Source organism: Alexandromys fortis, unplaced genomic scaffold (genome assembly GCF_014885135.2).
Source record: "Alexandromys fortis isolate MF-2015 unplaced genomic scaffold, M_Fortis_MF-2015_v1.1 scaffold_186, whole genome shotgun sequence".
Classification (NCBI taxonomy): Eukaryota; Metazoa; Chordata; class Mammalia; order Rodentia; family Cricetidae; genus Alexandromys; species Alexandromys fortis.
This window is the reverse complement of record NW_026068067.1, coordinates 2,659,503-2,685,241: the sequence shown is the minus strand read 5'-3', so window position 1 is coordinate 2,685,241 and position 25,739 is coordinate 2,659,503. Positions and strand designations below refer to the sequence as shown.

Here is a 25,739-nt window from a genome sequence, read left to right as displayed (position 1 = left end):
CTGCGGGGGAGATGCGGGCAGCCGGCGCCGCCTCGGGGGGCTCCGCCTCGCCCCAGCCCCCCGAGCTCTGACGCCGCCCCCGCCCCTCCGCCTCCACGCCTCGCTCCCCGTGAGGGGCGCAGACCCGCGCGCCCGGGGCCGGGGCCGCCTCCGGAGCGACGCGATCCGCCTTTTCTTTCCTTTCTTTATTTTTTTTATTTTTACCCCCTTTTAAATTTTGGTCGGTGGCGGCAGTGCTGGGCCCGAGGAAGGAAGGGACACGGAGGCCGCCCTCGCTCAGACACTCCCTCCCCGCTTCCCCCTGGGCCGGGCTCCGGGAGATGTGCCGGGCGGGGGGCCCGGCTTCGCGAAGCCGCCGGAGGAGCGCGCACGGCCGACCCCGAAGCGCCGCTGGACAGGTGAGTGTGCGGGAGTCGCAGGCCACGCCGCACCTGGGCCAGGTGTGCGCGGCGAGAGGGGCGGGGGAAGCACCCTACCCCCGCCCGCCGGGGGCTCGGTGGGGGTGCGGATGGGCGGCCGCAGGGTGCCCTGCAGGGGGAGGGGACCGCGAGTGTGCCCGCGCGTGGCTGCGTGTGCCCGCGCGCGCGCCGGCCTTTGTGGGGAAGCGGCGCGGCGGTGCCTGCGTGTCCCCGGTGCGTGTGCGCGCGGGTGCTTGGCGCCCTGTTTGTGTAGGTGTCTGGGTGTGAGTGGAGAGGGTGCGTGTGCGCGCGGCGCGCGGGCCCCGGCTCCCCGGAGGAGCCATGTCGGGGGGCTGGCACCGCAGGATGCTGCTGGCTTTAGGGTTGTTTTTCTCTGGGAGGCACGGCGCGGGAGGATGGGGAGAGGTCTGTCTGGGTGTCGAACGGGTTTCAGCCCGGAGGGGCGCCGTGGGCAGGACCGGGTGCAGGCGTGAGGTACCCGGTTAAGCACCGATGGAGCCCGTCAGGTTGGATCAACCGGAACGAGCTCTCCCTTCTTCCAGGTTCCTGAACTAGAGCTGTGTGGTTCAGCTGTCATCGTCCCGTTTGAGGGTCCTGGGATGAAAGTCCAGTTTGTGTGTGTGTGTGTGTGTGTGTGTGTGTGTGTGTGTGTGTGTGTGTGTGTGTGTGTGTGTGTTGGGAGGGTCGTGTATACTCCAGCAGTGACGAGAAATGGCATCAGTTCAGTGCACCCCAGGCACCCATGTGAAGACGGCGCCCCGCCAGCAAACAGCCCCTAAGCTCACACATCCCAGTCCGTACACTTCTCTAGGTCAGCTCCCAGCCCTATCCTTGCCCAGCATCTTATATCCTGGACCTTCCTGGTCCTCTCACCCCGCCTTCTCCTCAGCCTTGGCATCTTTCATAGGTGTCCCTCCTGTCCCAGTGCGAACCGGATCCCCCTTCTTTCCCAACCTCTGAGGGACCCAGAGCCCGGGTTTGTCTTCCCATATCCAAACATGTGGTGCGTTAGGGGTAGTTGGGGGAGGGGTTCAAGATGGCCGCCAAGATGGCTGGCAGCCTCTTTATCTCTGTCTGTCTCCCCCTCTCTCTGCTTACCCTCATGCCTCCGACAGAGTGAGGGGTCACAGTGGAGAGGGTGTTAGATGGTGTGAGGACAGGTGTGGAGGACACCTGAGGGTGGATGTCTCTTCTGGGCCTGTTGACCTCCAGTGCTGCTGAGAGAGAGGCCATCGGTACCTGTTTCTCTTTCCTGCACCCCAAGGGCAGAAGAGAGTTGGTAATACAACCTCAAGCCCAACTCCATTCTGGCCCACAGCCTGATGGCTCCCTGCGCTCCACCTGCTCCCCAGACCCCGGCACTAGCCCATCAATCATGGAATGTCAGGGTGTTCCATGAATGTCCCCACCAGCACCCCTAGCTTTCTGTTCTCCCGCTGCCCACAGTCAGGCGCTTGGGACCTTGGTGTGTGTGTGCTGCAGGAGGTCGGCCAGGACAGGTCCCAGCTTTGGGGACAGGTGACTTCCTCTCCACACCCTGCCCATTAATGCCGAATTTATTACTTAAAAGTAGGATGAAAACAGGGAGAATAAGAGACAGAATACAGCCTTCATTATCATATCGAGAAAATTATCTGTGATTTTCCTAACTAGCAATTTGCCTGCCACGCCGTTCAGATATGACTTGCCCATTAATTACAGAGATGAAAAATCATCTGGAAGGCGGAAAGGGGAACTAATTCCATGGCTGGCGGCGTGGCACCTTTGCACCAGCCACAACCATGTATGTGAATGGGTACTGGCCCTCCTGCTGGCCTGCCACCATCTTCCTTCTCTGGCTCTGGCCACCCTGTTGCTTCTGCCTTCTGACGTGCTCTCTTGACACTTCTGTGTGGGGACCGGCATACTCCGCTGTTACCTGTGCTGCTGGACACCCTTAGGCTTGGAGATAACCCCCAGAGTTGGGGAGGGTGGGGAGCTGGGGACTAGTGCACCTGGGCCACTGAGCCTAGGAGGAGGTGGAAGGCCAGAGACACGGAGCTAGACTTCTATTCCCAGCCTGCCCTGGGGAACCCCCTTCTCCTAGAGGGCGCTCTGGAAGCCCCACGAGGGGGGAGGAGCCTGCGGTCGCTGGGCCCAGCCGGCAGAGTGTGTTTGCATCAGGCCCTCCGGTTTCCACCCGCACTTGGGACTGACTGTCTGCCGCCTGTGTCTCTTGTGTCTATGTGTCGGCTGTTCCCCCAGGCTGGCAGGAGACCCTCTGGTGCTTCAGCCTTGGCCTGAGTATTTAACAGGAGAGTGAAGAGAGTCAGGCAGCTGGGAACCCCTGGAGCTTGCACCCCTAAAGAAGTATAGTAGGAGTGGAAGCCGCCTCCCACCGCAGATGGGGAGTCTCTGGTCTCCGTTCCCGCCCTCTGCCGATTCTCCACCCAGACGTAGCCAAGGACACTGAAAGCTCTGGTTTCTGTGTGGGCTGCTGTCAGGGATCAGATTTCCCGTTGCCAGACACTTCCCCTCCTCCAGCCCCTCTGTGGGAACACTGGAGGAGGGGCTGACCAAGGTGGGGTTCCCTGGTGAGCTGGAGGTGCCCAGCAAGAAGGCATGCAGAGCTCTCTGCCTGGGATGGAACCAAATGGCTGCTACTAAATACAAGAAAATGGGATCCTGGGGTTAGGGTGGGGGCTCTCCACAGCTAGGAGACCTGGTGTCACTGACTCCAGCCGGCTTCCACTTCTGCTTGTATCTGTGTGTGCCTCTTGTGCACTCTGTGGCTCAGACCTAAGCTAGTGACTGGCTTAATTCCCGTGTGTGTAGCTACTTGCCCCTCCGGGTCCAAACGGTGCTTTCCTTGGTGAGTTTCACTGAGGGTTGACTCTTGGGCAGCTGTCTGTGTGCACAGGACAGGAGGGCTTTCCCTTGCCCACACCTACTAGTGTGAGCCCAGCTGTGTGTCCTAGAACTGCCTGGAGCAAGCAGGGTTAGCACTCCTCTCCAAGCAAACTGCAAACACAGGTGCTTTTTCTGCTGGGTGCCAGGCAATGAGGTGCCATGGGGACAGTGACCCCCTTCTATTCCCTTGGCTCACAGTCTGACAGGAGAGGTGTGGTGTGGTATGTGTGTGCGTGTGCGTGTGCATGCGTGTGTTCTAGGGAGGGCAGCGCTATATTGTGAAGAGAGATCCTCTGCCCCTCAGGTTGCAGCCTCAGGGTGTGGAGCACACTGTCACCTTCTCTCCTTCATCCCATTCCTTCACGGTCCTCCCATGCTCTTGGAGATCCCACCTTTTCAAAGGCTTCTGTCCAGGACATGGCCCGTGCACTCTGCTTCAGACTGTAGCTCCCACAGCCCCCCTGGCTCTCTGTGAGCCTGTGGCTTTCACACCTCTGTAATTTCCTGATTTATTGTGCCTGTCTGTTTACTGTCTGTCTGCCTGAGTAAGATTCAGAAGTTCAGGGATCTTGTTGCTAGGTTTGCTTTGGGAGCTCAGGGACCCTTTTAGCTGAGCTGCATGTGGTAGTGCCAGCCTGCCATTCCAACACTTGGAGGGCTGAGCATGAGTTTGAGGCCATGCTGGGCTACAGAGGAAGATACCTTAATAATTAAAGGCGGGGGGGCTCGGGGATTAAAATTGTGTACTGCTCTTGCAGAGGACCAGAACTCAGTTTTCAGCACCCCACATTGTCAGCTCATAACTGCCTGTAACTCCTGCTCCAAGGGACCTGACATCTCTCCATCCATGAACACCTGTGCTCATGCTGTACCTCCTCCTCCACACTTTATAAATATGATTACAAATAATAAATTTTTTTTTGTTTTTTTTAAGACAGGGTTTTCTGTAGTTTTTGGAGCCTGTCCTGGAACTAGCTCTTCTAGACCAGGCTGGCCTCGAACTCACAGAGATCCACCTGCCTCTGCCTCCTGAGTGCTGGGATTAAAGACTTGCACCACCACTGCCTGGCTAAAACTAATGTTTTTAAACAAAGGAAAGAAAAGGGGAGTGAGGGCCGGGCTAGCACACGTGACTAAATGGGGGGGGGGGGCTTTCCTTAGAGTTGGAGAGGAGCCCTGTGTGGTTACTCTTTGACCTGGCCCCCTTTTAAGAAGCAAGGCCTTCCTGCTATATTTAGGGGACTTGTCTGATTTTGCTGGAGTCCCATGAGAATGTGGGACCTCTTAATAAAGGCTAGCAAACGGGAGCTTGTGGCTGGCGGGGCTTTAGTAGAGGTACAGGCTGGGTGAGTAAAGAAAGAAGCAAGGCCTGGGCTGGATTACATTGAATGGGCTGTGCTACATTCTTCTGCTTGCCTTTGCCCACCTGGGGACAGTCTCATGGAACTTACACGTACCTTTGTGTATGAGGGTGTCTTCCTTGGGAACATGACTTCAGATGACTGTGTGTTATAGGGTTTAGGTCCTGGAGGGGGATTTTGAGGAACACTTACCCTCACCAGGGGGCTGAGAGCCCTTGAGGCAAAGTCCAAGCAGTTGGTCCCAATGTCCCTTGGGCACTGACCCCACTTCTCCTTGGGATGGGACCCTCCACCTGATTTAGATTTCTCTAGGCCTTGGGGAGCTAGTAACCAGAATTCTGCATCTTGTTCACCTCCCCCTCCAAAGAGGGGGGCAGATAACAATTCAGTCAATAAACTGGAGACTAAAAATAGTTTTGCGCCCCCCCAGAGCTAAAAATAACAACACACACACATATAAAGGCTTAAAAAATAGCTTAAAAGTCCCAGGTGAACTGTTGGGTCCTGGTGTGTGTTGGGTTCTTGTGTGCCCTCTCCTCCCTGTGTATCCCAGACTGGACACATACCTTCCAGTCTCTTCCCTCAGCCTCCTGAGTGGTGGGATGACAGGCGTGGGAACCCAAGACTCTTCTTGGTGTTCTTTATGAGACGGCCCTGCGATCTGTGGGGTGCCTAATAACACCTTAGGGCTACACCTACCAAATGTCAACAATATCCCGCACAGACCCCGCTGTGCTGTGCTCGGTGACCTCTCCAAACAGACCCCCAAGGCAGAACTGCTCAGTTGGGAAGTATAGTCTACGGTTCTAAGTCCAGGTTTGGTTACCCCCCTGCCCCAAAAGCAAGATAGGAATTTCTGTGAGCTTTTGTGGACTGACTCTTTGCAAGTTCATCATTCTCTTTACCCTAAAGGTGTAAGAAGCACTTCTTAGCTCACTGCAGGCAAGAATGGCCCCAGAACATCCCAACCGAAGGGCACTCCCATTTGAGGAACACTTGAGTGCTTCGGGACCCAGGCACCAAGCATAGTCTGGCTGCCTCCCCCCTGTTGCTATTTCTTCATTCTCCCTGGACCTGTTCTGTAAACCTTTGCACCAACCACCCATGGCCTTTTCCTTCCATGGATTTCTGCATGACTTAGCTGAAAGTGGCCTCTCCAGGTGAGCATGCTGGTTCCCATGATCACCGGAGAGATGGCTTAGTGGTTAAGAGCACTGATTGCTCTTGCAGAGGACCTGGATTCAGTTCCTAGCACCCATGTGACCACTGATGGCAGCCTGTAACTCTAGTGACGGGGTCTTCTCTGGGGCACCACACTTACATGGTACCTAGACATACATGCAGGCAAAACACCCATACGTATAATGTAAAAGTAATTGAAAATGTAAGTCTCCTGCCCAGCTCCTCTTCTACCATTTTCTTCTGCTGCACTAGTACCCGATCAAATCTACCTCATTACCACTGTCTCCCCTGTCCCCGGCTGACACATGGTAGATGCCCAGGAGCTGCTTATTTGTTTGTTTACTTTAGGTGGTGGAGACAGGACCCAGGACTTCCCATTGTTAGGCAAGTGCTCCACTATGAGATCCTGCCGCCCCAAACCAGATGTTACTTCTGAGCCTTAAAACCGTACTGTGCCCTGCTGAGAGGCAGGATTTGAACCTTGGACCCGAGGATGCTATCCTGTGCTTTGTCTCTTTACCCTATTGAGAATCCTCTGAAATCTTCCTCTCTGGACCTTGCACTCCCGCCCTGAAGCATGCATTCATCAGGGGGCAGGAGCATTCTGTCCGCCCTCGTCCTGGGGTCCTGACTTCTGGCACAGATTTCAGCTCTGTCTTGGTTTGGGAGGTGAAGCTTGGGTGGACAGGAACGCTGGGAGGTGGACACAACCCCCTGCTGCCCTGGTCCTAGCTTACCATAGCAGAGAGCAAAGCAGGCAGGCATGTAGATCAGAGCTTCTTAGAGGAGGGGGCTCCCCAGCTGTGGCCTGGAGAACTGGCTAGAGAGCCTGAGCAGAAGGTCCTCCCCGAGGTCTCAGGTAACAAAAGAAAAGGTGTTTTGTGGCTGTGGGTAGGAAGCTGGGTTTGGGGAGACCTGGGGTTCACCTGTGGAGGGTCAAGAAGCTCAGCATATGAGATCCGCTTCTGGCAGAGCTGAAGAGGTGAGCTTCCCAGGTCTGGGAGGATTCCTGGAATGGGCCTGGCTCCAGGTCAGGTCCTCCATAGGAGGAATTGGAGCACTAGGGGAAAAAACCTTCATATCCAAAGGCATCAAAGTGGGGGCCAGAAGCAGCTAGCTTTTCCTGGCCTTGAGACACGGGGAATCGGTGGCATGGTGACCTTGAGTGAGACATGGGGATGAGGTGACACGGTGGCGTTAAGACTTGGGGATGAGTTGAGTGGTGGCCTCGAGACAGAGCCAAGGACAGGGTTGATAGGCAGGGAAGGGAGCAGATGGGAAGAATGAGTCTCTACCTTAGGTTTGGTGGGGACAGGAGGAGAAGAGGGGATGGGCTGATGTGACCACCATCTACATACAGTCTTCTCTCCGGCAGAGGTGAGCATTTACGAGACATCTCTTTCACCCTTTGCTTAGAAATGCTTCTACCTCAGGCACAGAAAAGACCAGGGTCATCCCAGAGGCCCACGAGGGCCTACATGGCCTGTAGCAAGTGCCACCTAACCTGTTCCAGTCTCCCCTTCATCTGCTGTCTACCTGCTGTGTTTGGGCATCAGCACTCTGCAGCCTCAGGACCTTTGCACACCCCTGACTGCCACTCACACATATGCCCCCACCCCCTACAGGCCTTTCTCTCTACACCTGTTTTGTCTAATAAGCACCTACTCCGAGCTCAGGGCTGGCTGTGTGGTAGTTAAGGATAGGACCTTCTCTGAGGCCATCTACAGCTGGGCCTGAGTCCAGTTCAGGGAGCAAATCGCAGAGAAGCAGTGTGGGAAAGAGGACGGGTTACCAGCAGTCCTTGCAGATGGGACCTTAGGATGGAGACAGGGTCTGGTGTCGGGTACTGGAGCTGCATGTATGAGGGGGAGTTGGGGGAACGCCCTGTGTAGGGCCCCTAGGAACAGCCTGGCATGCTGTATTAGGTCACCGGGGCAGTGGGGACCCATTAAGACCTGTAGGCAGGGAGTGATAGAACTGGGTTTTTGTTCTGGATTGAGGGTAGAGACTGGGTATAGGTGAGGGGATAGGCTGAAGGGAGACAAGAGAAAAGGCATCCGGGGATAGCCCTAGCCTCTCTGTAATACAGGGATGCCCAATGGCCAGCTGGGTCCGCACTGTCACTGAACCACACCCCAGCCTTTACATTTTTAAAAAGTCATTTATTTATTTTGAAACAGAATATCACCACCTATTTAATCCTGGCCAGCTTGCTTTCACTTTGTAGACCAGGCTGGCATTGAACTTGTGACATTCCCATGTCTGCTTCCTTCTCTGCTGGGTTCTAGGACACAGACTCATACACAGCCCTGCAGAGCAGTGTCTGGTGGGAGAGAGGAGCAGCGTGTAATGAAGATGTGAGGTTCCCTGGTGTAAGAACCACGAGGACATAAGGAAGACGCAGGGCAGGGCACTGTGATGCCGGAGTGGACAAGGTCGCTGCGAGGGGCGGGGCAGTCTATGCAGAGGTCCTGGGGTAGGCCATGCGGATGCGTTGCATGGTTTGGGGTTCCCACTGAGGGCTTTTGGTCTGAGGAAGGTGGCAGCCATGGAGTAAATATTCTGGGCAGAAAAAGAGACAGAAATGATGCAGGTGCAAGCTGGCTAGCCCTGGCCACTCTGTGGGGAGCCAGGGGTCCAGTTCAGCTGTGTGGGGGGCAGGGCATTTGGGAGGACTAGGCTGCTGCCTGGTGAGTCTGAGGTCCCCTGTCCTCGCCCCAAACCCTCTTGGAGAAGGACTTGTGCCCGGCACTCTCAGGCACCTGTGCCGTCTCTACAGGATACCCTTGCTAGTTCCCATGCAGGGCCCAGGAGACGGGCCCCAAAGGCCAAGAGCCTGATCCAGGCCCAGAGCTCCACTCCAGACTGGCTCTGCTACCGGCCACCGTGCCCACCAGTGGAAGTGCAGGCAGAAGTGAACTCACAGCCAACAGCTGGGGACAAGGTGCCTAAGGGGTGTCTGCTCCAGAGACGGGCAAGCGGGGCCAGGAGGAGCCCACCACCCCTCCTCAGACACTCAGACTCCCACTCACCCAGCATACAGGGTTGCTGTGGCAACTGCAGGCTAGGGCAGGCTCCAGGCGCCCCCTCTCCTCCAGCAGCCGCTTCTCCTCCTGTTACACTCCCTGTCCCCACCCTAGGGCACTCGAGGACAGACCCTGCTGCACGGGCCTCTCTAGGCTTAAGGCAGAACTCAGACAAGCATGGAGGCAGGTGTATGGCCCCCTGGGGGACACACCAGGGTCGGGTTCCCATTGAGGGTGAGTCGCCAGCCCTGCTTCCCCAGGGTCACATGGTATGAGAAAGAGATGGGCGCAGCTGTGTGCACACCTGATTCCTGGAGCTGCCACTATAGTGTCCCATTGGCTCAGTACTGGAGCACGGATGGAGCCTGGGAGGGGTTTCTTTGTGCCTTATAGATAGGATACTTTCTACTGTGAACCACATGTGGGAGCCCATTGAGGCTTTAAGGTGGGAGCCCTGGGGTATTCTGAGCAAAAGAGGGGCAGAATGGTTCAGGTGCTGATGAGCACCCTCTGACCCGTGGGGTGTGGGGGAGGCAGGCTGTGGAGAGTGAGGGCAGGCGAGCGTCAGGGAGGAGGGGACTGTGTTGGGCAGAGCTGGTGTCCAGGAGAGTTAATGAAGGTACCGATTCCATAAAATGGGTCCTGCAGCCCCTGGCTCCACTGTGGCTAAATGAGATCCATGGCAGCCAGCTGTGATAGCACACACCCGTCATCCCAGCACTTTGGAGACAGAGGCAGAGGGATTGCCACAAACTCAAGGCCAGCCTGAGTTTGAATCCCCAGAACCTACGTAGAACCCCAGGTGTGGTAGTGTGTCTCCATAACCCCAGTGAAGACAGGAGGATTGGGGTGGCAGAGCTGGCAGGGAGCTAGCCAGGCACTCCACACAGCTGTTGAGTTCCAGGTTCAGTGAGAGACCCCGCCTCAAAGCGTAAGATGGAGAGTGTGTGAAGACACTATATTCTGTCATGCCCTGGCCTTTTAAAAAATCGTCATTTAAAGGTGGGGGAGATGGATGGTTCGCCTGTTAGGGGCGTGGGTTCTGCTTTTCCAGAGAATGCAAGTTTGGTTCCCAGCACTTCCATCAGTTGCCTCAGGGATCCAGTGCCTCTGAGCTCCCTTGGCGTCAGCATTCATGTACCCATACCCCACACACATACACACATAATTAAAACAAAACTTAAAGTTAGGTTTTAAAGACATCTTACTATGTAGCCCTGGCCTGGGACTTGCTATGTAGACCTGACTGGCCTCAAACTCACGGAGATTTGCCCATCTCTGCCTCCAAAGTACTGAGATTATAAGGGTGTAGGCCACTGCACCCAGCATAAGTTTTTTTTTTTAATATTTATTTATTTATTATGTATACAATATTCTGTCTGTGTGTATGTCTACAGGCCAGAAGAGGGCACCAGACCTCATTACAGATGGTTGTGAGCCACCATGTGGTTGCCGGGAATTGAACTCAGGACCTTTGGAAGAGCAGGCAATGCTCTTAACCACTGAGCCATCTCTCCAGCCCATAAGTTTTATTTTTAAATAATTTCTAAGTTATCCAGGCTGACCTTGAACTCTGTAGCTCAGATTGGCCTTCAGTTCAGGATCCCCTTGTCTCCTCCTGCACCCACCACCTTGCTGGAGAGAAGATTTGGGAAGCTTCTAGAGGGACAGCTAAGGGTAAATTAAATGAACTCCTGTCACAGGCCTTGGGGGGGGCTAGTGATGTCCTTATAAGAACATGAAGTACATAGGGACCTCTCTCCTGCACACCAGGAAGGCTGGGTGAGGACAGGGAGACGGTAGTCTCTTGATGGAAGCCCAGCTGTCAGCAATGAGAAAGTAAGTTCGCAGCTGCCCAGGGCCCCAGCTACCTTAGTTGAGTGCTGGAGGCAGTGTGTGAGGGAGCCCGGCATTACAAGGCCCTGTCCAGCCCATCCTAGAACTGTTTCTTCATTTGTTTTCTTTTGTTTTTAGAGAGCAAAGTCTCACTATGCAGCTCTGACTGTCCTAGAATTTACTATGTAGAACAGGCTGGCCTTGAAAGTCATAAGAGAGATCCTCCTGCCTCTGCCTCCTGAGTGCTGGGATTAAAGGTGTGTGCCAGCATATCTGGAAAAATCTTGAAGTGTGACTCAGTGTTTGTCTAGCATAAGACTTCCTAATTTACTCATAATCCCTTTTTACCTGAGAAACTGGCACACGAATCTAGTATAAACACTGGCCAACCATAAACCATAAGGGAATTTCAAAACATGTCTTTGGTATACACATAATTTCACCATTTTCTAAAGATGAAATCAAGTGTGCATGCTAATGAGACGTGGGTGCTTGATAGTTTATATAGCCGGAGTGAAATCTTGGCTGAGTTGTTGCTACTGCAGGATACAAAGTATCCTTTGTGTTGTTCAGAGTTACTTTAGCAACATCTGTCCTGAGAACCAGTTTCACACGAATAGGGTTCAAAATGGCAGAAGCATGTCTGGGAGTGTTCAGAACTTGCTGGAAATTCTGTCCTAATCCTAAGCCAGTATTGATTCAATTTTTGCTTCATGAAACTGAAAGCAGCAATTTAAAAAAAAGGTTTGTTATTATTTTTAAATTGTGTGTATGTGTGGGTATGCACATGTCCACCCAGGTACTCAGAGACCAAGGGACCTCAGGTCCCCGGAATAGAATTGCAGATGATCATGAGCCGCCTGACATGGGAGCTGGGAACCCAACTAAGTCCCTCACAATTGCAAAACACAGCCTTGGGGGGTGGGCGTGGGGGTGTCAAGATAGTTTCTCTGTATCATTGTTGTCCTGGAACTTGATTTATAGACCAGGCTGGCCTCAAACTCAGAGACCCACCTGTCTCTGCCTCCTGAGTGCTGGGATTAAAGGTGTGCACCCCTATGCCCAGAAGCAGTCCACACTTATAATCACTAAGCCATCATCCCAGCTCCTCAAACAAGTCTAAAAATCAAACCATGAAATACAATCCAAAGACATTCTTAGGAATAGATAGTAGGGAAATAATCAAAGTTCTTATTTTCCCTTAATTAAATACTATGTTTGCATAAATGCAGAAAACTTTGTAAGACCAGGCAACACTGCAGAGCACACATCTATGGCATCTGTCTGAGAGACAAGGTACACACTGCAAATGCTGTGCACTCAGCACCAAGGGTCCTGTGAAGTCAGAGAATGTAGCCCAGGCTAGCACTGTCAGACATGCTGCAGGTTTGTGTTTGATTTGAATTGGTGTTTGGTCTTTGCACATTCACACAGTTGATGAAAAGTTGGCAACTTTTTCACTATCCCTTCAATTCATGAGGCTACAACCTATGGTTTAAGAAGCTGGCTTTCCCAGCTCTAGCTTACTGCAAGCCTGGGTCCATCTATAGCATTCAAAGGAAAAAGAACCATGCCAACTGGCCCATGCACACAATGCCAGCCTTAAGAAAGCTAGAATAGCCAGGTGTTGGTGGTGCACGCCTTTAATCCTAGCACTCAGGAGACAGAGGCAGGTTGGTCTCTGAGTTCGAGGCCAACCTGGTCTACAAAGTGAGTTCCAGGACAGCCAAAGCTACACAGGGAAACCCTGTCTTGAAAAACAAACAAAAAGAAAACTAGAAAGGCTGGGTGTAGTTCCTTGGAAGAATGCTTGCCTAGCGTGCACAAGACCCAGCTCAACCCTGGGACTGCAGAGCCAGCAGCTACTAGGGGAGTCTTGATGCACCAGCAAGTGTCTGGAGTCCCAGATAGAGGGGAGGCAGAGGCAGGAGTGTCACTTGAGCCTGGGCTTCAGAATAGAGAGCCCTGTCACTAGGTAATAGAAACCAGGTGTAGTACCACACACTTGTAATCCCAGCTTGCAGGAGACTGAAACAGGGGGACTGCTGTGAATGGAAGGCCAGTTTGGGCTACTCAAAGACCAAGCCAAACACTCAAAATGACTCTGTAATTAATTCCACTTGTTGAACACCTGGGTGTTTTGGGGGCTAGGGGTGCGGGTCACCAGTAGAATGAATACTTAGCATTTAGGAAACCTTAGGTTCCATCTTCACACCAGAAGAAACCCCATATTTTAAATAGTTTAAATTAGACCATATTTTATTTCTAATGTATATATGGATTTTTACTTGTGCATGTGCGCCCTCTCAGTGCCTGGTGTCCTTGGGGGTTGGAAGAGGGCATTGGGTCTCCTGAATTGGAGTTACAGGTGGATGTGAGCCACCATGTGAGTGTTGGGGACTGAGTGGCCCTGTGCCACTTGGCAGGTGCTCTTGGCTGCTGAGCCATCTCTCCGGTCCCTGTGTTGCAATTTTTAAAAACACACCAATCCCTCTGCCTGCAGGAAGCCTAGAGTGTTTAGACAAAAGAGTACAGTGGAGACAGACCCCTGACTCTCTCCAGCTGGGACAGGCGAGGAAGAACAAGCGAGGGTCTGGCCTTCTGAGATTTGGACCTGGAAGGCTACTGTCACTGGTGGATAGGCAGAATTTCTATTGGTCTGGTCCTGCTGGAGAAGACACATGTAGCCTCCTTAGGTCATGAGCTGTATGGGGACTCCCCCGGGGTCTCTGCATCAAGCAGCCTTGGGAGGAGAGCCCCTCATGATTACTTCCTGTCTGATAAGGGTCTGAGCCCACTGGGTATGTGTGAGACGGTTGCTCTTACAACAGTATAACAGTTTGCCTCCCTGAGGGAGCAGGGCTGAGGAGCTGATGGCATGGAGGCCTGGCCCTGGATTTTCTCAGGGTGATTCAGACCCACATGGGGCAGGGGCTTCTAGAGCCTCCTGTGGCTTTGCAACCTTTTGCAGTTGCATATCCTCCTGCCTCCGAAGCTAGCATGCTGGAAAGAGAGCTCTGGAAGAGGCGGGTGACATCTGCCATGATTGCCTGGGAAGTAGAGGTGGGTGAGTGCCCAGGAGGTTTCATTTCCAGTATAGAAGGGCCTACATATGTCCCAGGCCACTCTTGTCTGGGCAGATGAGGGAAGTAGGCGTCTAGATGGTCAGGGGCCTGGTGGTAAGAAGAGAGACAGCCATGGCGGTCACAGAAGAGACAGGACAGACCTCTGGGGGTTAGTGACAGACTGCCACCATGGGACGGTCACATCAGGGGTGGCTGGGAACAGGAGTTAAGAATGAAGTAGATGTTATTGGTGAATTTATGGCACAGGATCCGGGAGGGTTGTCCTCAGCTTGAGCCTGTACCTGAGAATCACAGGAGACCATCCCAGACAGTGCTTGGGGGCTGGGAGCTTCTGGGAGCAGAAGAGATGTGGGGTTACAGGCCCGCAGGGTGGCACCTGAGGAGTAGAGGGAAGTTGAACTTTGAGATGAGCCTCATCAGGTACTTAGCTCTGGTTGGTGACACATAAAGTGAGACCTACGCACAGAGGTGACCTGTCATGGGACTTAGGAAGGAGATGGCAGGAACAATAGGTCTGAGATTCAGTCAACAAATACGATTTCTCATTATGTAGGGCCTGCTCTAAAAGTTGGGTGTGGTGGTCATAAACAAAGCAGTCTAGATCCCCAGATGGGCAGTCTCCTAACCAGATAAACAGTTATATATAAGCACAGTGACAGCAGCCCTGTGGGTTAACGCGTTAGCTGACGCTGCATGCAAAGGGAAAGGCACGGGAAAGGTGCTCAGGCAGGTCTAGGTGGCGCAGAATGGGGAAAGAAGTCTCAAAGACTCTAAAATGGATGGATGGAGGAAGGAATAGGGAGGCGGTGTTGAGGGATCCCAGACAGGAAAGAAGAGATTTAGAACATACTGAAATGGAGTGGTTGGGCAGGCTAAGTGATGGGGGGGGGGAGGCTTTTGGGGTACAGCATGGTGCTTCCTCTGTTGTCAGGTGAGGTTGATGTTCTGGGCTGCAGCAGCCCTGAGAATTGGGGTGTGGACACCACAGGAGTAGAGGGTAGGGGAGGAGCTCATGACACCCCTGATCCCTGCCTCCTCTCCTCAGCACCCCTCCCACTCCGCCTGCCTGTCTCTGTCTCTCCCCGAGAAAGGAAAGAGGGGACTTGGGTGTCCCTGGTCCCCTATCTGTGGCGCCAGCCAGCTGATGCGGAGAGACAGGAAGCAGAGGCTAGGGGCGGGGCTGGATTCCTGCCCAAAGCTGAGGTTGCCCTCCTTGAGGGATGAGGATGCTTGGTGGTGGAGAGGAGTGGACAGGGCAGGGTTAGGGATGAGGCTGAAGCAGCTTTGGTGTGGGTGGTTGCTTGGCAACCCTGCTTGACCTATCAAGCTGCCCCCAGGGAGGTTCTGTTGGAGAAGAGGGACCAGGGCTGGTGAGAGTGACCCCAGAACAGGGCATGTGCACCCCAGTCCAGGAAGGGCCTCACCATTAGCATAAGACAGACTCCCACTGGGCTTGCTGAGGGCAGCTCCTGCCCAGTATCACTCTGCTGTCCTCCCTCAGGCTGGTGGGCCAGGCTGTGGTACCCTGGTGATGCGGGGCAAGACCCACCCCATAGTCCGCTGAGAGTCCTGCGCCCGCCCCTGGCCTTCGCCATGGCCCGCTTGGCTGCAGCACTCTGGAGTCTCTGTATCACCACTGTCCTCGTCACCTCTGCTACCCAAGGTAGGTGCTATCGGGGCTGGGGAAGGGCCGGATCGCCAAACCCAAGTGGGATGGCGGGAAACATAAATTCTCTGGACCACAGCCTCCACCCCAGATGAAGCTGAACCAGGCCAGAGGGAGCAGGGTGATGCCACCCTCGGCAGGCACCACTGAGGGTGTTGAACCCCCAGCAGGCACTAGGTGCTGCCCTGCTTGGAGACCCCTAGGACTAAGACAGGCTTTCCGGAGGGGGCAGCTATTTCTCTATCTCCCTCCCCCATCATCCATCACATCTTCAAGGCTCCCTGGGACCATGGCTTAATTAAAGCATGCCTGCTGACGTTTATTTAAAAACAACTAATTACCCGACTTCGGCCTGGGATCCTGCACATGCCACAATTAGTGCCCTAAGCCTGCTGCCCACTGTTGACATTACCTAGTTACCATCCCTGGGCTGAGTACAAGCTGTGTGCAGGGCAACAGAAGCCAAGAAGGGGGTCTGTTGGCCTGACCCCTTCCTAAAGGGTCCCCTTCCCCACCTTGCCAGCCCTGTTCTCTGGAAAGTCAGCCTTGTTCTGAAGCCTTGGCAGTGTCTTGCTGGCTGACCCAGTCTCCCTAGTGCCCAAGTTCTGGGCCTAACCCCTGCTAGGCCAGGAGGGGCTGCCTCCACCCCCAGCCCCATGTGAGCCAGCCCTCCACCCCCGGCCTCCCTCCCTGACTAGAAGCTAAAATTAGAGGAGGAAGCAGATGGCACGAGAGGAGCACATGGGAAACTTCTCTCAGCTGGGCTCTGCTCACCCCCAAAACCCAAGGGCCTGGCTGCTGTCACCCCTAGGGACTCTGCCCACATTAGGTGGGCCCTGTTTCTGAAGAGGGGCAGCGTGGCTCTGCCGCAATAGTACAAACACCTTTCACAGCCCTTAGTTCCACCCCAGCTGTGCCTCCCCCAGGGATCTACAGTTTCTGCTTTCCTGCGCCCTGCGTGGCTGGGCTGCAACCAGTATCCCAAGGTGGTTGCCAGGGCAGCCTGGCACATGTCAACCCTGGATCCTGAGAAATACCCATAACAAAAGAACGAGCATCTTCTCAGCACATTAACTAACTGTAGATTAACCTCTGTGGTAGCAGACAGACCAGGGGGCTGCAGAGTTGGACTTACTGCTGTACTGTGTGGCTATGATTGTCCCCTCATGTGAAGCTCTCTGGCATGGTCCAGCACACTCCGAAACCCTGAGTGTGCTGCCACCCCTGGGGATGGAGCAGGAGGTCAGGAGTTCAAGGCTAGCCTTGACTACTTAGACTTTGAGGCCACCTGGCTATGTGTGAGACTGTTTAAAAAAACAAAGGAAAGTTCTTTAGTTTAAAATTCCTGCTGTCTGGTTCTTACCTGTGGGTGGGTGCCCATTTTATAGCTTGGGAAAACAAGACCTGAGGAAGCTACTGCTAGTGGCTATCTGAACTTAAGCATGCAAAAGTTAGGCATGGTGATACATGCTTGTAATTTCAGAATTTGGAGGAGGCTGATATACAAGGACCCGAAGTTTCAAGCCAGGCTGACCCTATTCCCAGTAAATCAGCAAACAAAGCAGGAAGAGACAGCTCTGTGTGTGTGTGGGGGGGGGGGGGGGGGAAGAAGATCCCAATCGCTCTCTCTTGTGACTGCTGCTAACTTGGAAATTTACTCAGAGGTCTAGCAGCACCCACAGGAGCTTCTGTGCTGGGGGCAGCTTTTTGCGAAGACAGATTCAACCCAGTCTGGTGAAGGGGTTTGACATGGAGGAGGAGAGTTCCGAGCAGTTCTGCTGTGACAGTGTGTCCTGGTGTCCCAGTCTCAGTAGAAATCCTACCACAGACTTGGTCAATGCCTTCATGGCAGCCATCTGCCCCACCAGAGGCCCCACCCTGAGTCCTGTCATCAGGGACTTGTCAGGAGAACAAAGACCCACCGTCATGGCTTCAGCCCAACCGGCTCCTGCTGAGGTCTCCTCCTGGTGTGGTGCCCCTCCCCGTGTCTGCACACAGTCTTCCTTGGATGATGCGTGTGTCAGACCGCCTCTCTCAGTGCAGAGTGACAGCACAGCCCCGATGTCCTCGCTGTGCAGGAGGTAGGAGGACCACAGTTCCAGGGGCAGTCTAAAGAGGTCAGTGAGGGCCCATCTCAGAATAAAAGGCATGGCAGAATGCTTGCTGAGGGGTGCTAGTATTGCAACAGTAACAATAAAATATACCTAAACCTTCCTTTTTGTTAGAACCCTTGTCAGGCTGCATTGGGGTCCTCTTTGACAGCCCCATTTTAAATTGATCTCCACTATTTAAAAAAAAAAAAAGTCATCTCCAAGCCAGATGTGGCGGTGCACACCTGGCATCCCAGCATTTGTGAGACTAGGGCAGGGAGGAAGATCATTGTAGTCTTGTGGCCAGCCTGAGCTACCTAGTGTGTTCAGCGTCAGTATAGGCTACATTGAGACCTTCAGAAGGAGAAATCTGTGTGTGTGCACGCGCATGCACACGCTAATTGTGGTAGCATGTGCCTATAGTTCAAGGCTATGTTGCAAGTTCGAGGCTAACCTAGGCCACATGAGACCCTGCCCTAGTTGGGGGTTAGGAGAGAAAAATGCTCAGAAAACACTATCTCCAAGTACAGTTACTTCCTCAGGTCCGAGGGCTTAGTTCAGCGTAAGGTTTTGGGAGACAGGACTAGTACGACAGATAGCTCAGGTGAGCTCAGGTGTTTGCCACCAAGCCTGAGTTCAGTCCTCAGTACCATTGGTAAAAGGTAAACGTGACCTCCACACCACCCTCAAATATATACACAAATGTCAAAAGTTGTTTTGCAAGGATTTGGGGACACACAGTTGTAACTGGCCCACAATGTCCAGGATGGTGTTGACTCTGACCAGGCAAGGCATTTATTACAAGGGTGAAGAAGGGTCAGCTCTCTGGGCCAGGTTACCCCTTCCTCCAAAGGTTTAAATCTCACTGCCACTTTCTAGCCTAAGATTCCTATAACCAGCTTCCCAACCCAGCTCAGGCAGCAGGTTCTTTCTTCCCTGGTGACTGTGACACCGTCCCCAACGGTCCTGCAGGCCTGAGCCGGGCCGGGCTCCCGTTTGGATTGATGCGCCGGGAGTTAGCATGCGAAGGTTATCCCATCGAGCTGCGGTGCCCGGGCAGTGACGTCATCATGGTGGAGAACGCTAACTACGGGCGCACAGATGACAAGATCTGCGACGCCGACCCTTTCCAGATGGAGAACGTGCAGTGCTACCTGCCCGACGCCTTCAAGATCATGTCCCAGAGGTGAGCCTGCTCTCCACCTGTTCCCCAACTCAGCCTCGTAGACCAGGGGTTCTCAACCTTCCTGATGCTGCTGCCCTTTAATACAGCTCCGCATGTGGTGACCCCAACCATAAAATTATTTTGTTGCTGCTTTTTTTCATAACATAAAAAGCTGTACTTTTGCTGTTATGAATTGTTATGTAAATATCTGATATGCATGCCCCCTTATGGGGTCACGACCCACAGGTTGAGAAACACAGCCATAGGTGTGCTCATCCATCCTTCCACCTCCAGAAGTTTATTCCAAGACCTGTTGGTGGCAGGTGGAAGCTCGTAGAATCAAAAGCAAAGGTGTTCCTCTCCAAAGAAAAAGATTGCTACTCCTAACTTACAGAAGTATGCGTATGTGTCTGAGACAGGGTGCTTTGGTGTGCAAATTGTCCTTGTGTTTGTGGCGGGGCCATAACTGTACAAAGGGTGATTTTATGTCTTGAGTATCTGTGTGCAAATGTAAAGTTTGTGTTTGTGTCTCTGAGCAGGTGTGAGTGTGAATGAGGGCGAGCTGGTGTGACTGAGGAGGTATCCCAGGCTGGGGTAGCCCACGTATGAAGCTGTACAACCTGCTTGAATAAATCAGTCCATCCTGAGCCTATAGTTTCTCTGCAAGCAACCGTCCCTGGGACCGGGCTCCTGCCTGCTCTCCTTGCCACTATCTTATCTGATATAGTCCATTCTTCCTATGTGGCAGGCATCAGTGGACACCTGAGTCAGATCCTATCCCTCTGCCTGAGCATTCTCAAGTTCCCACCTTCCTCTGCAAAATCCAAAGCCTTCCTGAGGCTAAACGTGCCCTGTGTGACCTTCCTTGGCCACTGACCCACCTTTCCTACACACTCTGAGTTCCAGCAGTGCAAGGCAGCTCACTGTAAAGTGCTGCTTAGGTTCAGTCCTCAGTACCGCAATATAAACAAACTTAACTGTGCATCGGAATCTGCATTCCTGTAGCCCATAGACTCCCAGCCTCCTGCTCTGCTCTGCTCTGCCACATCCTGATAGGGTCTGTGGGGCACAGGTACCTGCCCTGTTAGCTGGGAAGTGGCAGAGCCAGCCTCTGGGTTTTTCTAGAAGCATGAGTATATTCCTATGGTCCTTTTGCCATAAATGCTGTCCCTGAGATCCAAGTGGCTGTTCCTGTGCTTCCTTGTGGCTGTCTACCTAACTGGACACTTAAACACACTCTGAAACTGCAGGCCCCTTCCCTGCTCCTGACCCCTTCAGGGCCCTGCCTTCCATCCACATTTCCATCAGGTATTTTGTCTTTGCTTGGTATTTTATCCTGTGACCTCCCTAACCCTAGCCCATTGGCCCTACAGGGACAACAGAACTTTGTCCCTCACCATTATGGCTGTGGCTAGGTCCGCAGCAGGCGTTCACTGAATGCCTTGCTCCCTCTCCTGATGGTCCCACTCTTGAAGCTCTTTGTGTCTGTGAGGGTCACAGCTAAGCTGCTGTGACAGGTACCACAGGATGGCTGGCCAAAACCTTCCCTGTACCTTAGTGTTTCCTCCTCCTTAAAGCCCCACCCCTTAAAGACAGATACCACGCCCACTCTCCCATTGTAGTTCTTGCCAGCTCCAGGGAAGTCTGGGGTGCAAAGCTAGGGTTCTGGGGGTGCCACTCAAGGCCTCGCCCGTTCTAGATGAGCATTCTGCCCCTGGACCACAGTGAGATTAACCACTCTAAAGTGAATTCTTTTAGTGACATTTTGTGCGTTTACCAGCTCAGCCTAGTGGCAAAGCTTCATACATGCCCATGGAGTTGCTTCACAATCTCCTAGCGTCCTGCTCTGTGCTCTCTGCCCAGAGGTTTGCCTAGGCTCTCTCCACGCTCACCAGCCTGCCCTGCGCAGCCTTTTCCCAGCCTGATAGCATTCCATATGTGGGCAGGCCACATTTTACCAGCGAAACCACCATCTCAAACAGTCCCTTCATGGCTGGACCTTTGGATTATCTCCCCCTGTTGGTGGATGTGGGCAATGCAGCCGTGAACATGTGTGTTCAGGAATTGTTCACACTTGCTATAAATTCTATAGGGCACATTGCTAGTTGTATGAAGCCATTGCTCTGTTGTGGGGGTGGAGTGGTGATTTTTTTGTTGTTGTTTTGTTTTTAAGATAGGATTTCTTTGTATAGCCCTGGGTGTCCTGGAACTCATTTTATAGACCTTGAGCTCACAGAGATCCACACGTCTCTGACTCCCAGGTGCTGAGACTAAAGATGTGTGCCACCCCACCCAGCCACTGCTGTGTTTTAAAAGGGGTGGGTAAATAAAATCAGACCCTCCCAGGCCTCCTTCTCTATTTATTCCTCAGCCTCCTGCTGTCTTTCCCTCTGTACTTCCTCATCTAGGAAGAACTGGAGGCAGATTCAAGGTACTTATCACTTGTACAGGCCTTGCCTGCCCACTCTAAGGACCTGGGTCTTCTCTCTGATCCTGACTTACAGCTAACGGAAACAACTTAGGGAGGAAGGGGTTCTTTTTGGCTCTTGGTTTCAGTGTTCAGTCCATCATAGCAGAGGTGTGTGTGTGTGTGTGTGAGAGAGAGAGAGAGAGAGAGAGAGAGAGAGAGAGAGAGAGAGAGAGAGACACAGACACCGTGGCTAACAACATCAGGGCTGCAGGAAGCAGAGAAGCGAGCGTGGGCATTCTGCTGCCTCCTGCCCCTCATTTTTATTACGTTAGTCTAGGCCCTCAGACCATGGAATGGAGTGGCCACATTTGGGGTGGATCTGTTTGCCTGGGTTAATCCCCTCTGGCAAGACCCTCACAGACACACCTTGAAGCATACCTAACCAATCTCTGAGGCAGTTCTGAACCCAGTCCAGCTCCCAGTGAGGGTGAACTGTTACAGGCATCTTGACTGGGCACAGGCAGCAGTAACAAATGGGAAGAAACAGGGAGCAGGTGGGCAGGCGACCAGAATAGCTGAAGTAGTCCTCTTTTTCCATACTAGCCAGACACCGGAGTGGCTGGCAGGGAGTGGCATCGGGGACCCCTGTGGAGATTCAAGCGTCTTCTTGGCTATGCCACTGCAGGTCTCAGTCACTGTCCAGAGTGTGGCAGTGTCCATAGGAAGAGCCAAGGCAGGCGCAGCAGGCCCTTAAGTCTCCTGTGGACAGTGAGTGTGTCTGCAAACGTGCCCACCACATGTGGTGTGGTGTGAGTTTTAGTGACTGGCACATGGGCTTTAAATTCAATGAAAGAAAAATGCCAAAGATATACAAGTGCTAGGAGAACCTGCCTCATGGCTGTGGAGGCCTGTGGTAAAGAAAACAGGCGGGAAGCAACAAAGCCCTCCCGGCCCCATACACAAACACACACACACACACACACACACACACACACACACACACGCACACCCCTTCCCGACTGGAGCCATACACTTGCCTCCTGACCCCGGAGCCTTCCAGGCCTGATAGTTTTCCTTAACGCCTTTTCCTTTCTCTGTAGGTGTAATAACCGAACCCAGTGTGTGGTGGTGGCCGGCTCCGATGCCTTTCCTGACCCCTGTCCTGGAACCTACAAGTACCTGGAGGTGCAGTACGACTGTGTCCCTTACAGTGAGTCATCTTGTTCCTCATGCTGTCTCGGGCCCTCCCCCTACAGAGCAAGGAAGGAACACCTTGATTAGCACTCAAGTGCGCACATCGGGCCTGGGCCCAGAGGATAGCAGGCTTGCTCCCACTTGGATACGTTCTTTTCAGACACTTGCCACACAGACTGTGTCCCTCCTGTGGGGGCATCTTCAGTTCTAGTCCCCTCCCACCCCTGCGTCTTCACATGTCCTTAGTTGCTAAAGCCCTTCCAGGCTGCGTTCCCACAGCATGCTGGCCTCTCTCTGGCCTTCTGAACGCTGTGCCTCCCTCCTGTTTCCTGCCCTTTCGCCTCCTGACCGTGGACACCTGATCTTTTTCATCCTCCTCTACACGCCCCCTCTTGTCCCTTTCACGTCATGGAAGCCAAAGATATCTTCCAAGGTTCCTGACTACTGGTTGGTTTATCTATTACCCTGAGAACACTTCCTGTCTGCAAAGGAAGTACTGCTGTATTGGAATGACAGTACCCTGTAAGAAGATGGTTTGGGGGAGCCAAGAGCCTGACTATCGAGGGAGCAGATACAGACAGGGTTGCTCATCCTCAGCCCCCACGCCCCAGCATCAGTCTTCCTGCCCACTCTCCTCCTCCCATTGCCCCATCTGTCCTCTCACCTGGCTTCTCATGGCCAGCCTGGAGGTAGGGAGGGCCTCTAGGCACAAGGGGAGGAGGCAGGACCATTGGGGTGTCAAAGTGAGGGGTAGGGGAGCAGGAGACCTCATAACTCTGCCTCCTCTCCCCTCCCACCCAGCTTCCCCCATCCCTACCCCTCCAACCTCTGATTTCTCCTTGCAGGTGAAGCCGGGACGATGGGTGAACAGGATCACTTACCGCTTGTGTAACTTTCTTCTTTTAGTCTTCGCCCTTTCCTTTCAGTGCCCGAGGGGGATGCCCATCTGCTCCCCGAAGCCTCCCCACAGCACTGGGGACACTGCCCATCCGCATCTGGGGCAGCAGGGTGGGAGGTGGGAAGTGACGTGTGTCTAGGACAGAGAGCTTGGCAGGTGGCGTGAGGTTCAACCGTGGCTCCTGACTTGTCTGGCTCTGAAACCTGCAGCAAATGACTTAAAAATTTCTCTGGGTGCTGCAGACGGAGGCGTGAGTCCTGGAGATCGGGAGTGACAAGCGCTCGGCCCTGCGGCCAGAGTCTGCTCCCAGGAGCAAAGCCCCGAAGGCAGAGGCTGCGACTTCACCCCCCAGCGCCCAGCCCCGAGCCTGGTTCAAGATGTGCTCAGTGATGGTACGGATGCACTTTCCCGCCACCTGAGCCTCTTAACGCCTCTGCGGTGGGAGAGGGGGTCAGAGGCCTGCCCTGAGTGCTTCAAGGGATAGAGACAGCATGGGACCCAAGCTGCTTTGTGCCCCGGGCCATAGGTTCTAAGAGAATAGCAGCTGCATGGCCTCTTCGGTGTGGTTTCACTTCTCTGAACCTCAGTTTCCCCAGCTGTAGACAGGGTCCTGGAAGGCCTGGCTGCAAGGGTCTGCACTGTTCCCGCGCCCTCATGAGCACTGGTTGCTGTCACTGTGGCCACACTTCCCTTCTAACCTTACTGTTATTGCCATGGTAATCAAAGCAAGAAGAGCAACATAGAATGAGCCCAACTCTCTAGAGCAGACAGGACACATGACTGGAAAAAGCCCCTGGTCCAGGTCCAAAGATCAAACCGAGATACAAGAAAAAAAGAAGAGTCCACAGGTCCTGGGATGGAGCTTAGATACTTAGAGTCAAGCCCCTTCGTGTGGCCCAGGAACATAACCCAGGAAGATGGGCTGTGGGGTTGAAGGTGGCATAGGGCAGGGGATGTCAGCTTTAGACTGAGAAGACAAACCTGAGCCTTAGAAGATGGATGTCATAGATAGGGCTTAGCCATGGGTGCTCTTGTTCAGGTAGAGCTAGTAGGCCCAGTTCAATTATCTCCCAGTCCCCCAGGTAATTAGGGTTGGGGTTCAGAAAGCCAGGCACACACTTCATGACTTTCCCTGAGCATGTCCTGAGGGCTAGGTACTGGGCAAGGCGCTGGGGAGTCAGACAGACTCCCTGTAAAACTCAAGCAAAAGGGCCCTGGGCTTCAGAGGCTGGGGTGACCCCAGTGCTGGCCAAGGTGGGGCAGGGTTGGGGGCAGGGATCCCACAGCTGGGGGTCACCAGAGTGTGGGAACCCCAGACATTGAACTAACACTGGATTTGCTTTGCAGCTGAGCACAGCCTAACTCTCCCTTCCTTCCCAGGTGCCACCCGTGCGTCATCGAGGGCGGTGGGCAGGGCAGGGTGCAGCTAGGGCTCCTGGGCCCTTGGTGGACTGGGCAGAGCAGCTGAACCTTGAGCCCCCCTCCCCCGGGAGTTTAGGAGCCTGTCTACCACATGCTCTTCAGCCCAGTCTGTGTCCCCTCCAATTCTGTGCCTCTTGTCTCCCCCACCCTGGCTCTGTCCGAGGCCAGGGGCGCCTGCCTGCCTGCCTCTGTTGTTCTGTGTCTGGCTCTACAGCCCTCTCTGTGCGTTTCGGGGGTCTGGAGGGCTTAGGGGAATACTGCTGGACTCAGGTGGGGCCTACTCAAAGGGGAAGGGGCTCAGCCTGTGCTCTCAGCTGGGAGGGGTACCCAGGCCCTAGAGACACTAAACCCCTTCCCTCGGCCCCTGGGTCTAGCAGGGGGTTAGCACACAGGGTGGGGAGGAGCCCTGTGGTTCCTATATCCCCACTGCCTGGTAGCTCCTAACAGGGGCTCTTCTCTACAGCCGGGGCCCTCCACCTGCCTGTCTGTACCATACCAGTCTTTTCGTCTCTTCCCTCCTGTGTGTCTCCCCTGTCCCTTCTCACTGTCTCCTCAGCACCCTCTTGACCCATCCTACCCCAGAAAGAGGGACTTGGGGGTGGGGGCTGAAATGATACAACGGAAGGGGTTGGGAAAGCAGGAGGAAAGACAGGAAGAGGGGGCGTGTGGCCAGAAAAGAAACGAAAGCAATTTAATCTTTTTTTCTCTTTTTTTTTCTTGCACATTTTTTTTCAATTTGTTTTCTCTCTCTCTTCCGATGCTTAAAGTAGAAGTGGAGCAGAAAGGTAAACGCACTGTTACCAATGCTAACCCCTAACTCACACTTTGTTCCACCTGTACCATACTCATGTGGCCCACCCTCCCTCCCACCCCTTCTTCTCCCCCACCCTCACTTGGTCCAGTGATTTCCCTGCCCCGGGTGTCCTCCCAGCACAGCTGCGCTGGCCCTGGTGCTGCAGCACCACCAAGGCCAAGGTCAAGGCCGTGGGCTTCTCCACTTTCCAGATTCTCACCGAAGCTCCTCTCTGAGCCTGGGCAAGATACTCACCCCACTCCTACACCTCTCTCTCTCTCTCTCTCTCTCTTCCCCCCCTT

General features: G+C 53.8%; 1 protein-coding gene across 10 annotated transcripts in view; it reads left to right on the top strand.

The window, feature by feature from the left end:
• Positions 1-257: 257 nt before the first annotated feature.
• Positions 258-25,739, top strand: part of Adgrl1 (adhesion G protein-coupled receptor L1) — a 40,733-nt gene continuing 15,251 nt past the window's right edge. For 4 of the 10 annotated variants that reach the window (XM_050120746.1, XM_050120745.1, XM_050120743.1 and 1 more), the window contains exons 1-5: positions 258-398; positions 15,301-15,462; positions 18,528-18,741; positions 22,231-22,340; positions 25,415-25,429. In XM_050120746.1, the coding sequence (XP_049976703.1) occupies positions 15,393-15,462; positions 18,528-18,741; positions 22,231-22,340; positions 25,415-25,429 (409 nt within the window). In that variant the 5' untranslated portion in view covers positions 258-398; positions 15,301-15,392. Of the gene's footprint in view, positions 399-15,300; positions 15,463-18,527; positions 18,742-22,230; positions 22,341-22,407; positions 23,615-25,414; positions 25,430-25,739 lie in introns of those variants that run through there. The other 6 variants (XM_050120750.1, XM_050120744.1, XM_050120742.1 and 3 more) reach the window with 3 other exon arrangements.